Source organism: Papaver somniferum, chromosome 8, assembly GCF_003573695.1.
Source record: "Papaver somniferum cultivar HN1 chromosome 8, ASM357369v1, whole genome shotgun sequence".
NCBI classification, from domain to species: Eukaryota; Viridiplantae; Streptophyta; class Magnoliopsida; order Ranunculales; family Papaveraceae; genus Papaver; species Papaver somniferum.
Window position 1 is genome coordinate 131,646,374 of NC_039365.1, and position 16,336 is coordinate 131,662,709.

At 36.3% G+C, this 16,336-nt stretch overlaps 2 protein-coding genes across 3 annotated transcripts; one reads left to right on the top strand and one right to left on the bottom strand.

The window, feature by feature from the left end:
* Window positions 1-31: 31 nt before the first annotated feature.
* Window positions 32-10,787, top strand: LOC113303075 (protein CASP-like). Its single transcript, XM_026552066.1, has 19 exons — window positions 32-334; window positions 1,900-2,010; window positions 2,187-2,365; window positions 2,612-2,761; window positions 3,521-3,609; window positions 4,304-4,413; window positions 4,601-4,695; window positions 5,724-5,779; window positions 6,588-6,753; window positions 6,953-7,045; window positions 7,141-7,269; window positions 7,891-8,010; window positions 8,205-8,282; window positions 8,702-8,809; window positions 8,946-9,089; window positions 9,214-9,315; window positions 9,852-9,931; window positions 10,196-10,288; window positions 10,366-10,787. The coding sequence occupies exons 1-19, from the start codon at window positions 250-252 to the stop codon at window positions 10,382-10,384; spliced, it is 2,007 nt and encodes a 668-aa protein (XP_026407851.1). The 5' UTR covers window positions 32-249; the 3' UTR covers window positions 10,385-10,787.
* Window positions 10,788-12,574: 1,787 nt separating this feature from the next.
* Window positions 12,575-15,874, bottom strand: LOC113303078 (flowering time control protein FY-like). 2 transcript variants are annotated; one of them, XM_026552068.1, is made up of 5 exons: window positions 14,593-15,874; window positions 14,412-14,518; window positions 14,049-14,137; window positions 13,377-13,774; window positions 12,575-13,285 (listed from the first exon to the last, which is right to left on the bottom strand). In XM_026552068.1, exons 1-5 carry the CDS (start codon window positions 14,629-14,631, stop codon window positions 13,058-13,060), a joined length of 861 nt encoding a protein of 286 aa, XP_026407853.1. In that variant the 5' UTR covers window positions 14,632-15,874; the 3' UTR covers window positions 12,575-13,057. The 2 variants fall into 2 exon arrangements, with proteins under 2 accessions (XP_026407853.1, XP_026407854.1); XM_026552069.1 differs by lacking the exon at window positions 14,412-14,518 and having other exon boundaries at window positions 15,594-15,874.
* Between the last annotated feature and the right edge of the window lie 462 nt (window positions 15,875-16,336).

Sequence of the window (16,336 nt, forward strand, 5' to 3'; positions counted from 1 at the left end):
ATGGTTAGGTCCCCAAAATCTGAAACAGCAAAAACTGCCTCTTCGGAAACAATTTTTTTGTTTTTATTTCTCCTGAAATCCCCCTTTTTATTTTTTTATTTTACAAGTTACATATTGAAGTGAAGTTTTTTAAGATCTGCTGTTAATTTCATAGTATTTCATTGAAATTGAAACCTAGAACCAAATACGAGCTGAAGAATTAAGCAACAGTAAAAGGAAATTGTTAGTTGCAAGGATCCAGATTCGCTCATGGAGGTCTCTCAAGGAGGACCAGAGAGAGATAAAGGGAGTTCATCTCCTTCCCCTACAGCGGTTGTATCCAATTTCTGGAGAGGTAATCTTGAGTTTCTCTTCTTCCTGTTCGATCGTGAATTAGATTATTTTTCTAGTTTAATTTGTTGTTTGAATGCTAGTCATTGATATAAGTAAACTGAGTTATGTGTTTATGAGGATACACACTCGATCTAGATTACATTTTGCTGGATCTAGATTAATTTTAATTGAGAAAACGTTTTAGCTGTACGATTGTCACTTTCCCAGTAGTTTACCATTGGGCACATGCTGTATTCCTGTAACATTTAGAAATCAAATGATGGACATTCGTGGGTGGGCGTTGGTTAGGTTTAGCAGTTTAGGAAGTTTGGAGATGAGATCATATACTGCATTGAAAGTCTTCTATCATTATTAAGTCATAGTCTTCGAAGTTTTGTAAAAAATAGCTAAAATCTGAAAGTTACTTAGTAAGAATTGCAGTAGTATCCTAATTTGTTCAAAGTTCATATAATATGATTTCTTAGGTCATGGACTTGAAGATTGTAAATAATTATGCTAAAACATCGTACTGAATTGGGGACTGATTTATAAAATATATACAAAGTTGATTTTTTTTTCCTATTTTTGTCCCCGAATAGTACTAGCCCATACATTTTAATAAAATCTGACCTTCATTTCAGCTTATTTCCAAGATGTGAGGCGTCTTATGAAGCTCTTTTCTTTATCAGCTTTCTAAGCATCATTACTTACAAGTTCCACCTAAACATAACCATGTGCTGAAAACAGATTTTACCAGCATTAACTTGTTCCACGACTCACGTAAATTCCATGTACGTTCATAAACATTATAAACAACTCACAACACCAAACATGTTCTGTAGCTTCAAATACAATTAGCATGACCTGATTAAGAAGAAGAAACGGATAGATAGTCTCTCTACTAATAATTTAGTGACTTGAACTTCTACTTCTATTTCCTCATGCTTAAATGATGGATAAAGATGATTCTCTTTTTATTGCAAGAGGCTAGAAACGAGTTTTTGTCATGCCTTGCCACATGTCTCTCTAACTCATGGCTACATGGGAAAACTCATTATTTATCTTTAAATTATCTAGCACCGACCTTAAGCTAGTCTTTAGTGCATGATTAAACCATAAACACACCTTCATACGGATTATTACTTCAACTTAATCTAATCGAAGATTAGCTTTACTACCAAAATCAGATTTAGAGGTCATTTAAGATTGGTGTTGGTTAGAGTTGGATTTAGTGTTAAAACGTTACTCCTTATGATTCTATTTCTTGTTAGTATGTGTTAGATCAATGGCAGAGCAATATTTACAATGTTTTTCATAGTCTTCCTTGTTTGATAGGTTAAAGCTCGAGTAATGGTTCCTGACTGCTTATTTTGGCGTAACTTCATTTGCCTTGTGCTAGAGTCTTGTCATCTTACAGTATTACGCTACAATTCATATTCTACATAGATTGCAACATGATATTAAGTATAAAAGTCTTGATAATGTTTGTGTAACTATAATACTTCTGTGCTTCCTTGTTGAATGTGACTGGTTTATTGAACGCATGACTTATTTCCTAATTGTCTTGGTTATTGTTGGTGCATACAGACTTTGATTTAGATAAAGAGAGGAGTGTGCTGGACGAGCAGGGTTTAAGGATAGCTGAAAATCAGGAGAACAGCCAGAAGAACAGACGAAAGCTTGCGGAAAGTACACGAGGTACTTGATATGCAACATTCTTGAACCTTTCACTTATATTCTGGTTCAGTTTGTCTTACATAGGAAGCTGACTTTAGGAGTCTCAGATCGGTTAGATGTCCGGAATTTGTATATGTACCAAGTTTAAAACATTGTCAGCCTTGCATTCCATCTAAATACCGTTTTCCTGTGTACAGATTTCAAAAAAGCTTCTCCTGAAGATAAGTTAAGTCTGTTTAACTCTTTACTTAAGGGCTATCAAGAAGAAGTTGACAATCTTACGAAGAGAGCAAAATTTGGAGAGAATGCTTTTCTAAACATTTACCAGAAAATATATGAGGCGCCAGATCCTTATCCTGCTCTTGCTTCTATCGCCGTAAGTACTACATGACTGGGTCTATAGTGCATGCTTGTAAGTGCGACATATGTATCATTGTGGTGGACAACCTGCTAGTGTTGCTTAGTCTCCGTCCCTCTAATTTTGCTTTCAATGTCTCTAATCTTCTTTACACCTCCCTCTTTAAATTTTTTTGGGATTTTGGATTAAACTGTTACGTTCTTCTTAGCTTTTTTTTGTCCGTCACGGACTTTCACTCATTTCACCTGTTCGCTTTAAATGTAGGAACAAGACTTGATTTTGTCAGAACTGCAGTCTGAAAACCATAAAATGAAGGTTGAACTTGAAGAATTCAGGACTGAAGCTACTCACTTGAAAAATCAACAGGCAACAATAAGAAGACTTGAGGAGCGCAATCGTCAATTAGAACAACAGGTTAGCATTGTGTAGATAGTGAAGGATAACACATTAATTTCCGCACCACGCTTCTAGGTTTCATTGTCAATAGCGACAAATGGGCGATTTAGATCTGGTAATTGTGTTTTACCATCGAAGTTACTGGTTTGTACCGGCTTCAAGATTTGAAACAAATATAAAACACCAAAAAGTTAGTTATCAGGTTCTATAATGATAAGCAAGCAGAAATGCAACTGTGCCAGTGAAACGATAGATTTATCTACAGTTTGATTTTGAATTTCAAACTTTTGTAGAAGGTAAGAAAACTGCAAAGGCATGGTTGGAGTTGAGAAACTTCTTAATTGCAGTTTAACTAGATAAGCTCTGGTTTGCACTATTTAGATGTTGATGTACAACTTACTAAAGAGGATTTTTTCCTAGAGCCAACACGTATAATGCCTTCACTAATTTACTAGATTCAGTATGGAGCTTTTTACCATTCAATCCATTCTGTAAATCGTGGTTTTAAATTTTGATGCTTCCATCTATAAAACTGTTGTAGAACAAATCCACTAAGTTAACAAAAAATGAGCTGCAAAGTAGCACATGCTGTATCCTAGTTATTGCCCTTTTGGGTGGTCATGCTAAGTTGTCAACGTAAGTTATGCCAATTGGAGTGGGAAATGTATATGCAAGAGATGTAACTTACGCCTCATCGTGTTGGTGGTAAATTTCAGCTTCTGTAACCTCTATGCTTGTACACTCTTCTTGATTCATGTTCCCTTCTAATGGATTTAGATGGAGGAAAAGGTGAAGGAAATTGTTGAAATTAAGCAACGCAGCTTGGCAGAAGAGAATCAGAAAACACTGGAAGTCCTCAAGGACAGGTATTCCATTCTATCTAGCTTTTAAAAATGAAGACTAAACTTTGGACCGTATCAATTTTTTGGTATGTAAATTACCAAATTGACCCGATCAAAGTCAGTTATTTAGTCAATTGGAGTAAATTAGGGAATGCATTATGGGAATGCTAGATATTACAACACCTAAGGATCTCTGAGTAATTACAATTTTATAGAGACCTTAAATGAAAAGTTACTAACTTTGTATTTCTTGTTTACAAAAAGGCCATATATTTATAGAAAATTATGTCTAAGCTTAAATCGTATTTTTCTAGAAATTATGTATTCATAAAGCCCTGCAAAATATCTACCCAACGTGTATAAGAGGAATATCAAAATTTAATTTTTTTAACAATAATTTTTCTTCCGTCTTTTTCATGCAACACGTATTCTGTGAAATTGATAAACGGCAACACGGTGTTGCAGACGCACAGCGCACGTGCATTGTACTAGTGAAATGAAATTTATGGCTCTTTAAACATTTTTCTGGTGTGCTTAGAAAGGAGAAACTAAGAATACAAACTTTATATTGTTTTAGCTCCATCGTTGCACATGAGATATCAGGAGATCTTTAATGATGTGCTATATTCTAAATTCTTTATTTATTTTCTGTGATTCCCATGGTATCCTTTTTGTGTTACTTGAGAGTGTAACACATTCTATGATCTTATGAGGGCAGGGAGCGGCTATTGCAGGATCAATTAAGACAGGCCAAGGAAAGTGTTTCTAATATGCAGAAATTACACGAGTTTGCCCAGAGCCAGATGTTTGAACTTCGTGCTCAATCAGGTATTATTTCAAATAGCAATTTCATGCATTCACTAAGGTATAACACTCGTTGCATGGCATACTTTGTAGCCTGCCCATATACTTCATTTATTTTCTGTGTTGTTTGAAAAACTAGTGTAGATCACTTCTATTCCATCCTCATGCTTTATCACAAAATTGAAGACTTAGTTTCACGTCTCTGTTGCAGATGAAGAAAGAGCAGCTAAACAGTCAGAGGTCAATCTCCTTATGGATGAAGTTGAACGTGCTCAGACTCGGTTGCATAGTCTAGAAAGGGAGAAGGTGAATCTTAAACATTGTTCTTTATATCTAACGCCATATCTCATGTTAATTCCTTATTTCTTTCCTGTATGATATACCGTAAGATCAAGTAGATTATTAAGGATTTTTATGGATGGAGGATTTCCGCTCCTGGTTGTTACTGTTAGGTAATCAAGAGTTCAAATATCTCACTGGTTCACTCAGTGGTTTTTTGAGTCAGAGTTACGTCCTATGTGAATCTCTTCGTAATTAGCTTCAAGTTTTCCTAACTCGAAAAATTATGCAACAGCCGTCAGGTACTATCTCTATCCGGGGAGCATTATGCACATTCTTATGCGTACATGCTACCAATACATGCACTTTGTGTAACTTGTTTAGAAAAATTTTAGACTGTTAGGGGCTTGATTGGGTGCTGATGAATTTTGAGATTATCATTTGCTGGTTTCTCGAATTGGGATGTTTTCAGTTTTGGCCTCTTAGCAGGAAAATTGATTTCATGGCAAAAAAATCACTGGTTGGGGCTTTTAAGTGCTGCGGTATGTAGAGGATTGGGCCAAACAATCAGCAATACCTGTGTACTGTAAAGGTTACCAAACAATCTCAAGACTTAGGTCGCATTATGTATCACACCCTTAGTATCTGCTTGTGGATAAACATGATCAGTGCAGCACGCCTAATTTCTAGGGTGTACACTAGATTCACAGACTGTTTATGTACCTATACCACATATTCTGTAAAGTGGGTAATGAACTGATATTTACCAAAGTACGTTATTTCCAATTGGGTAATGAACTGGGTAAATTATTTTTCCAATTTCTTCTTTCGAAAGTAAATAATGATATATAAACACATACTTAAGTAAAACTTTATTTACTTTATATCTTTTCAATATTTTCAAATGTTTTACCTTAGTTAGTTCGTCGATTAATTTGTAGACAGTCGATGATAAGAAAGGAACAAGTGAATAATGGATCTTTGGTGCTGAAAATACAGTAATTTGATTGATCAAACAAAAATATCTTTCCTGATTTTGCTTTAATTCTGTGCAGGGGATTCTCCGTTCCCAATTACAAACTACTAACGAGGAAAATGGAAATAAGAACAGGTAAATTTGTTGCCTGTCTTATTTTTTGCAGTGATCTAACAAGATTTAAGAATTACTTTCTCTGCTGGCAACTAACTTTATTACATTATTGGAATGTACTTAATTTTCATTGTTTGATCATACAACATACTTTATAATTCTGATATTTTTAACTAAAAGGATGATGGTTAGTTCCTTTACATATCATGGCGCGTTGTCAATGTTACTGTTAATTAAAAGAATGATAGGCTCTTAGAGAAAATCATGTTCCAATAGTTTCGCATGAAAGATGAAACAGTAATGTGTTAGGATGCTACTTTGAACAATAATTGATCTGTGTCAGCTATTTCTCTTTAAAAATGGCTTAGCATGGTGCTATATAATATGATAATTGTGCCCAAATAAATGGACTTAACTTATTATTTGTCTTTAGAGTAACTAAATTAGGAATCTAAAGATGAAATAAGTAAATTAATGGAAATTCTTAACCCTGTCTTGGTAATATAGAATCATAGACTGTTGCATGTAAGTTAACAAAAAAGGAAACTGCTAGATATCTTAAACCAAAGGGAACGATGGATTGGATGTTACAAGTAAGTTTATACCAGAAGTGTAAAATACGAGTTTGTACCTGACTCTGGTGGTTTGTTATAGTTAATATAACTTTATATATACATACTTGTATCTGTCTTATTGGGTTTGTGATACTTGTTATGATTCATAGGATCATACTGTGTTTACTGCTTGTGTATGGTGGTCCTGTAGTCTAATATGTGAAAAATGTGTTTAAGTATACTTCTGACCTTAGTTGGGAATATTCCTATGGCAGTGACAACTTGGACTGCAACACTATGCTTGAGAACTCATTGAGTGCAAAAGAGAAAATAATCTCGGAACTGAATATGGAACTCCATAATATGGAGACAACCTTGTCGAATGAGCGGGAGCAACACATTAATGATATCAAGAAGTTGAATGGGTTGCTAAGGGAAAAGGTACTATTTGATTCAATTTTTGAGCAGTCATGCAATGCTTTTGAAAGTGTATTTGATTTTGATTAGTACTTTATCTTATGAGATGCAGTTTGGCCACCCTCTATTTGTGTCCATGCATGCTACTTTAGACCCTTAGGACCTTGTGTAGCACCTTCAGAATATTGAGAAAAAAGTAACTTTTGTAATTGTCTATTTTCAGGACATCATTATTGAGAATATCAAGAAAGAGCTTCAAGCCAGGCCGGCAACAAAGTTAGTTGATGATCTGCGTAAGAAAGTCAAAATTCTGCAGGTACTCAATGATGTATTAACTTTCATTTTCTTTTGTTGGTACGAAATCTATTCTTGTCAAACTCTTTTTTAAAATTTGATTTTCTTGTAACATAGGCAGTGGGATATAATTCAATTGAAGCCGAGGATTGGGAAGTAGCTACGGATGGAGAAGAAATGAGCAAGTTGGAGTCAATGCTTCTTGACAAGAATCGTAAAATGGAACATGAACTCACACAGCTAAAGGTATTAGGTGACTCGTATGCATGACTCCTTCTCTCTTCTTTTGTCTAAATGACGTATTCATTTTCATGTATAACAATCAGCATAATAAATATGTGTGCAGTTATCTATCACATCCTCATAATTCATTAAGTAATATTTGTTTTTCAATGTGAAATTGATCAATCATTCCAAGCTTGAGGATTAACGTATAGATTAAAAGAGATGCATCTTTGTTCCCTCGCAAATATGACCACCTTCTTCCAGCCCCTGCTATTGCAACTAACTCGACCAGTTCCACTATCAGACCTCAGTTATTTATTGTAAAATAAACTTCCAAATACTGCCTCTGTGTTTAATTACTCAAAAACAAGTTCTTATATTTAAATTTTAACCCGACAGTCACATTTATTTGTTTTGTTACATTTTTGCCAGAAATTACTATGATTATAATTTCGATCTGATTGCTTCCAATTGCTTTTTGTAAAGTTTGTATGACAATATTATAACTAAATCTTTTTTTATATAAATTAACTGAAGAATAAGCATGCCAACACATTCAATTAGCTTTGATTTTTTTGACACCGTTTGTGATTGTAAAGAACTTGGTATGCTATAATGTATTCTGCGCACTTCTTTATTCAGGTCAAACTTTCTGAGCAATCAACTTTGCTGGAAACGGCTGAACAGAAGGTTGCAGAGCTAGTTGCAAAGGTGAACGAACAGCAAAGGTTAATATCGAAGCTGGAAGATGATATATTGAAGGTTTGAAACCCAGCCATTTCCATGTTAAATTTATATTATTTGAAATTGCTTTTCATTTTTCTCATTCTGTGTTCATTTCACACTCTTGATTGCTGCTATATCTCGATTACTTGGGAATCTTTTTCAGAAAATTGATCCACCATCTGTTAGAATTTGTGTGTAGTTCTGTCCTAATGATTTTACTTGTCATACAGGGTTACAACTCTACAGATCGAAAAGGTACCCGGTTTGATGATTGGGATATCCACGATGTAGGTGCCGAGCTTTCTGAGGTGCTTTTCTTTCTCTCCTTCTGGTATCTGTATGCTGTGATGTAATGCTTTAGTTTTAGCGATGCCCTTGATGTTTGTGAATAATTAGGGACACATTATTGCAAGAGAAAAGATTAATTAAACGAGATTTAAAGCGAGGTCCTTTTGGGTAACTATCTGTGAGAACCAAATTTGTTTCTTGGTTCATGTAGCATCCTTTATTGCATTAGTGTATTGGTAAGATGTCTGCATCTCGTATTCTTGCTTTTACTATGTGTATAGTCTCACAGCAGGAATACTGACTAGGAAAAGGATCTTTTAGATCTCTTTCCTTTATTTTTGTTCATATAATTCTCGATTTCCTTGCGGATTTTGAACTGAACTTATGAGTAGATACTAGAATACTTGTCTGATTTATTCAATTTGTTGCCTTGGACCAGAATGCAGAACAAAAGCACATAGCATCAGATCAAGATCAAAACTCAATGCTCAAGGTAATCTGCAATCAGCGAGATAGGTTCCGCGCTCGTTTGCGAGAGACGGAAGAGGTAATCAGTTTGCCGTAGAAAATGTGTATCAGATTGCTTTTTTTACTTTTCAGACTGCCAATTAGCTTTGCTGCTAGTACTTATTGCTAAGTACATATCTATTCCTATGATCTCTTTAATTTATCTTATGTGGCAGGAAGTTAGGCAGTTGAAGGAGAAGATAGGGGGCCTGACGGTAGAACTTGAAAAAACCAAAGCTGATAATGTAAAACTATATGGAAAGATCCGCTATGTTCAAGACTATAGTCTTGAAAAGCTAGTATCCAGGGGAGCAAGGAAGGTGCTCCTTTAATAATCTCCACTCAGTATCTTTTTTTCATTTTTTGCTTTTCTATCAGGTTGATAGTATGTTTCTTTTCTTTTATTCTTTATTTATCTTTTATCGTTTATGCACTAATCTTCAGCATTCAGAAGACTTGGAGAGTGGCTTCAGCTCAGACTTTGAATCCAAGTACAAAAAGATATATGAGGATGATATAAATCCTTTCGCCGCTTTTTCAAGAAAGGTATCTTGCATCAGCCTTTTCATAATTTTTTGAATTATTTAGAATGATGTTGAATCCATTGATATGGTTAGGTTGACATTAGCTTACAATTTTAGCACTAATTTTTCGGTAAAGACCAAATGAAAATTAGTTAAATGCTAATTTTTTTGGTAGAATGTTGTTATCATTGAACACAACACAACACGGCCATAAAAAATGAGCATACTTCGTGATATGTAACTTCTTTATCTATTGAATTGAATGTCAACTGTTACTACCGACGGTTGAAATGTAAATCGGTTGATGATACGGTCCCATATCATGAAATGTGCTCATTGATATGGGATTGTAGTGAACAATAAAAACAGTATTATACCAAAAACTTAGCATCTACTTGGATTCATTTGGTCTCTAATCAGTGCTGACATTGTAAGATAATATCAATGCTACCTCACTAAGAATTAGGTGCGCCTACAGTGACTTTTTCTTATACGTTATCATTTTGATGCATTCGTTGGGTGAAAGGCTTATATATCTTGTGCTTCATATTGAACCAGGAAAGAGACCAAAGGTACAAGGAATTAGGTTTCAGGGATAAAATCACTCTGAGCAGTGGCCGTTTTCTTCTTGGCAATAAGTATGTTTTAATCTTTTATTTGTTCACTGTTTTTCATTTTATTTGATATTGTGAAAATACCATTTTAATTGACAAATATATTATGTTCAGATGTTGCATAATTGTAGTTCGTTTCTTCCAAGGAGGTCCAGTCCTAAATTAAATTCGAATTTTAGTCGACTATCTTCCTCAGTTTTTCTTGTAAAGCTTATACATTGAGTTTGCATCCTGTCTCTGTTTAGTACTACTATGTGCATGGCCATTAACATGTGTTTTTGATTGCAGGTATGCTAGAACATTTGTGTTCTTCTACTCCATAGGGTTGCATCTCTTGGTGTTTGCGTGTCTGTACAGAATGTCTGCTATAAGTGATCTAAGGTGACTTTTGTTCTTTCTTATGTAGCTTATCTATTTGGATATTATATGAAATGCTAAATCCTTTTTATGTATTTCAGAACATCCGCGCATGACTAGTTCAGCTCTATCAGAACCTCTCCCTCACGTATGTACACACTTTATCCACAAATAAACAGAGAAGGAAAAAAGAAGATAGGCCTAAAGTTTTAGTTCAGTAATTGTGGCGTTGTAATAAATAGATCACGGTTAGTCAAGGTTCGCGAATTAAGTATATCACCCTTACAGTGTATATAGGCAAATGCAACATGCATCATCCTTTCCTAGTTTGTTTTCTAGTTTCTGACACTTACGGGAAGAGCTGTTTTTGCTTTTCTGCAAATTAAAGTAGATCATGCACTTTCTCATATCGTATAGCATAGTGGTGACTCATGAGCATTATTTGCTTTAAAAATCAATTGTTGAATTTTGGAAAAAGAAGTGAAGGAATGGAAATATGGAAAATGCTAGTTTGGTAGTTTTACAGTGGCCTTGCATGCCAGGTATTCAGGTAATGTTGGTAGCTTTACTTCTCCCAAATCCGCCCAAGTCAACTGTAATGTGAAATTAAACTTTAGATTTGGAGAGAGAAGTCCGGTTTTCTCTTTTCCTTTTCTTATCGCTATTACATCGTGATTCTTGCTCCATCTAAACTAGTAGGAAACTTTAGATTTGGAGAGAGAAGCCCGGTTTAATTTCACACAAACCTAGAAAATGGTGTCAATGACTTCCCCTGGCTGAACGGTGGTACAATACTAGTTATCATACTAGTCTTAAAATGTCACCCTTCCAAGCTCTTTATGGATATCTCCTTCCCCATATGGCATTCCCTACTACTACAACAACTTCTGTGGCTGCTGTAGAGAAGTACTAAAAGGAAAGAGACTTGATCTTCTAAAAGAAACACTTCACAAGGCACAGGAAAGAATTAAATTTTTTGCTTAAGGGTAGAACAGACAGAACTTTTGATGTGGGTGACCTGGTTTACTTAAAGCTTCAGCCTTACAGGAAAGCTTCAGTATCACTAAGAAAAAACTTCAAGCTTTCTGCAAAGTTTTATGGGCCATTCCAAATCTTACAGAAGGTTGCCTGTGTGGCTTACAAACTTCAGTTAACTTCTTCTGCGAATCTATCCGGTTTTTCATGTCTCTCAGCTTAAGAAGCACATTGGTAAGCAGAACATTCCTTCTCCTACTTTGCCTATTGTTGATCATGAAGGTGACCTAATCATGAGATGCGAAGCAGTCGTCAAATCCAAAACAGTTCTCACTGGGAAGAGGTTATTCATACAACTTTTGATCTAGTGGACAAATTCTTCACCAGAAGATGCTACTTGGGAAGACCTCTCCACTGTCAAGTCTCACTATCCAAAATTTATCCTTGAGGACAAGGATACTGTTCAGGGGAAGGCAATCTCATAGTCTTGTCTGTGTAATGTCATAGTCCTATGACTCTTATTTGTCTCTTATATTAGTCTGCCTCCAGTATTACTACGGGTGTATTTATCAATCCCATGATTTGGTGTATTAAGCTGTCGGCTGATTGGGTGTCTAGTAGCCTCCCAGATATTGACGTGTGTCCACCATCTGGCCGTTAGAGTTAGGGTAATACTTCTATTTAATGTGTGAGAGCCCTTATCTTTACCTTCAAAAAAAAAAAGGAACCCCTATCTCTTTCAATTAATGAAATTAATCTCTGTTTAGTTCTTTAGCTACTTCGTTAATTAGGAACCAGACTTACGATCTTCAGGTTCCTTGATTCCCATTTGTACCAAGTATAATACACATATCTCAACCAACCCAAGGGTTTTATTGAACAGAAAGGATTATTAAAGGAGAAGGTACAAGCCTACCAGAAGTAGAGACAATGCTACAAAGAAAAGAAAAACAAATTACAAGCAAAAAAAGAAAAATATGACAACAGAAACAAACAATAGTTACAAAAATTGTACTCCAGTTACCAATAGTGACTGAGATATATCCCGCTGCAGACCAACTAAATAGAGTTGCCAGAAGATGTAACATTAACATCCACCAATTCAAAAACAAGAAGTAAACTCTTTATACTAGATTATTTCTTCATTTTACTCTAGTCTGGCAACTTGGGTACCTCTACAAAACCTTTAAGCTACTGGTCACTGAGGAATTGAACCATGTTGTTGTTGTTGTGGTGGTGGAGGCATACCAGGTGAAAGACCCATGTGCTTTCCAACTTGCCTCCCCCCCCCCCCCCCCCCCCCCCCCATCACAAAAGAATACAAAAAATCCATGATTGCACTTTTTCTTTCCAAAAGGCAAACCGAACGCTATACTGGAAAGTCTTCGAAACAAATAAATTAGCCAATCAGCTTTTACGGATGTAATAAACACTAACAGGGAAATTCTGTATCAGGACCAGATTAGATCATCATCCCAAAATCTTGAGGTTGATACAGGCAAAAGAAAACTTTGAAGAGTTCTTTGAGTTTAATAAGAGACTAACAATCCAGTTAAGAAAAAAAAAATGGTATGACCAATTCTCGCAACAAATTATCTCTCGCCACCATGATTCTTACACACACTCGAACCAAATGATCAACCTTGGCTATCCATATATTTGTATTAAATGGATCTTTGTAAGATTAATCAAGGTTTTCTTGAAAGAGGGACACATATAACTTTCCCAGTCTCCTAGATATATATCTAAACAGAAGAAAACACAAGAAACATAAATGTGAAAACAACACTGGTGGCAATAGGTATTACCTGGTACCGATTAAGTGCTGGAACCATTGACATTTGAACAGGTTGTCTGTGGCTGTATGGACCGGGACAATGCAGGATCTGAAGGGCCCTGAATAGTAGGTATTCCATTTGCATAACCACCATGTGGAGGTTGCTGAAGAGCATTAGCTGGTTCCCATCCTGAATGCATCAGATTCATACTCATCATATGTCCTTGTGGCATTGCCGGGACCCTCCGACTCGTTGAACTTTGCATTCCCTATACGAGAAAATGCATCGAAAATGTTATTGAATAAAGAAAATGTTATTAAATGTTACGCATAACCTGAAAGAGACAGAGAATAAAATACCATTTGACCGGGCGTCGGTGGCAATTGGGGTACTGCCATTGGGGAAGGGCAAGATAAATGAGAATGTGGTAGGAAATGTGATGGTGGTGGCTGCATCTGCGGCATATGATGAGATTGCTGATAAGATCCACCTGGGGAAAGAAGGGATGGATGTGGACCCAGTGGAAGAAGAGGAGCCCTGACAGGCATAGAAATTGGAAAAGATTGCTGTTGTCCCTCTCCTTGATCAGATGTGTCAATGAATGGTATGGACAATGGCATTGCATCTCCAAAACCAGGAACGGTTCCTTCATTTCGAGGCAGACCAGTAGTGAGAGGTCTTGGAGTTGACTGGCCATGAGGTACTGGGAAATTACTGGGCACACGATCCTCCAGAGCAGGATTGTGCTCATCAAATCCTGAGAATGCTCGCAATAAATCAACCAATGGTCAGAGAGAAACGGAGGTAATAAAGACAAGCAGGGATTCCCATAGATTCATAACAAGGTATACACTCGAAAAGGACAAGCAGATAAATCAAGGACATGAAAATATCAATGATGCAAAGCAGTGGAATTATATGGTACGGAGAAGAGGCATACGAATCGGCCTCTTGTCTCAACATAGAGGACAAGACGAACATTTCATTAAAACAATCTTAAAAATGACCATAACGAAGGAGTAAAAAGCAACCTTGGTTGTATCCCGTATTGAAGTTATCACAAGGGAGATCTCCTGGTCTATTTATGCACCAAAACCTTCTTGTATGATCATTGCTACCGCTGCACCATTAAAAGAACAAGCTAAGTAAGCCAAATCCTGATACAGGAACGGTACACACTACTGTACTGGTAATCACATAGCGTGCTTAGTCCCACCATATGAGCACACAGAACTAGTAATGATGGTAAAATCAGTCAGCAATTTGCTGATCTGATGAAATGTACCATCAAATCCAAGCAAGATTATACTGCGAACCAACTTCAGTGTTATATATATCTTCCTTCATTTTGTTATAAAAGTATAAAAAAACTATAACACATATATTTAATTCACCTATAGAATTCTAACATGCTGGGACACTTCCTGGATTCAGACATTGTGCCCACACTTGTTGACACTTCAGCAGTCGTATCCCTTGAATCTCGCTGCCAACCATGGGTCTGCAACAGACTGATGTAAGTATCGTATTTGCGCCTTTATTTTGTGATTAGAACACACACACACACATATTTACCTCAGGTAGTTGATCCATGCTCCACGAGAATGGCCACATTTTGAGATCTTCACAATCATCATCATCAATCTGTAACTCAATTATCTCCTTTCGATAAAGATCTTAGACAAACTGATGGTATATACCCGTCATATTGAATACTGTCTCGAATAGTATAACTCCGTCACCGAGAAAATCCTTTAGTCTAAAAAAGAGAGGACCAGGTGGAAACACCCCCCTGTCAATGGTGATCACTCTCGTCCAAGAATCGTGGGCAATGTACATCCATACTTGGACACCGTTTTTATTATTTCCATATACATACAGACAACCTCCAAGTACAGACACGGATAACGACTTAAAGTTCTTCAATTCTCGCGGTACGGGTAGCTGTTTTCTAATCTCACAAACGGTGTCTAACGAAACTAACAATTTCCCAGTACTATCAGATTCTAACCAATGAAGATTCTCATCGAGAAAAACTAGTTCTACATCAGGCGGACGTGCTAAAGCAATGTTAGTATATGTTCTCCAAGAATCAGACTTTAACGAGTAAACAGCTACATCAATGCATTTCGAAGATTCAGGAATTAACATTCTCGCTACTTTGTAATCCTTAGTTTTTAAATCATAACAAAACCGGATCGGATGTCAGCATTTTCGATTGTAAAGGTTTCTCCCTTTATTCTAAAACTACATTCCGGTACTTTCTTGTGGCATCTGGTGTATGGGTTCCAAAATATAATGTCTCTCGATGATGTTTCATAGCAAACTAATCCATTAGCACATCCCATGATATACTCCCTTTCAAATTCAATAGGATACAGTATCCTGGATACTCAATATACACAGGTTTATCATACGCTACTTTTGATTCAATCGGATCATACTCCATATACCAGATTTGGGTGCCATAAAAGTCATCAATTAGGAGATTATGACTATTCAAAAACACATGCCCTGTATGGTGTTTAACAAAATAAGGGGTTACAAACAAATTCAACCAAGATTTGGCGACACACCTGAACCTTGCGAGGGATTTGATAGGTAACCATGTTAAAATCTCGATGACGATCTCTTGCGGGAGTTCAGACATGTTATCTCAGATCTTCTGTTCCTACACCTGGGGAGAATTTTGCGTAATCTTGTTGGTACTTCGAAATGAGCAAGTATGAAAAAATCAAACAGAGGGGTTTTTTGTTTCTTTGATTCGCTTTTTTTTTTCTTTTTCTCTGTTCACCTGGGTCGATATTTTATGATTTTACTAGGTATCACCCGGCTTACGGCCGGACTCAACCTTTATCGAATTTTTATGTTGTTTGGTCGGCCGTATAATCCTCCTATAATATTTTATTCAACATGTAAGTTAGTTGGCGGTCAAAACTAATACATAAATGTATCTGGTATAATATCGTATTTAATTAGCAAGGTTATAGTAGACATGATTTACGGACCCAAATATTAGGAAAGGCCCAATATTTAATCGGGATCTGCGGTTTTAGTGTTTTGTTGAGGCCGTAACAAATTCGAGTTAAAGTCGGGACCTACGCCCCTGGCCGTGCATTAGAATATTAGTCACGATTAGGTTGTAATTCAAGAGATGGGGGCATTGACCAAATAAGTCGGTCGGTGCTTGTAATTCGTGTTTTATTGGTCGGATCAAATTAGGCGGAGCTTACAACTCCAGCTATAACCTCTTTATTTTCTTGGACTAATGAATAACAATAGTTCGGGCTGTATAAAATTAATATTAGGAACTAAGGTG

Coding starts and splice junctions, on each gene's coding strand:
- LOC113303075 (XM_026552066.1), top strand. CDS start 250: ATGGAGGTCTCTCAAGGAGGACCAGAGAGAGATAAAGGGAGTTCATCT. Junction 5,780..6,587: donor GAAAATGGAAATAAGAACAG/GTAAATTTGTTG, acceptor TTCCTATGGCAG/TGACAACTTGGACTGCAACA. Junction 7,046..7,140: donor AGAAAGTCAAAATTCTGCAG/GTACTCAATGAT, acceptor CTTGTAACATAG/GCAGTGGGATATAATTCAAT.
- LOC113303078 (XM_026552068.1), bottom strand. CDS start 14,631: ATGTGGCCATTCTCGTGGAGCATGGATCAACTACCTGAG. Junction 14,519..14,592: donor GCATGGATCAACTACCTGAG/GTAAATATGTGT, acceptor AGTCTGTTGCAG/ACCCATGGTTGGCAGCGAGA. Junction 13,286..13,376: donor CACCGACGCCCGGTCAAATG/GTATTTTATTCT, acceptor TTTCTCGTATAG/GGAATGCAAAGTTCAACGAG.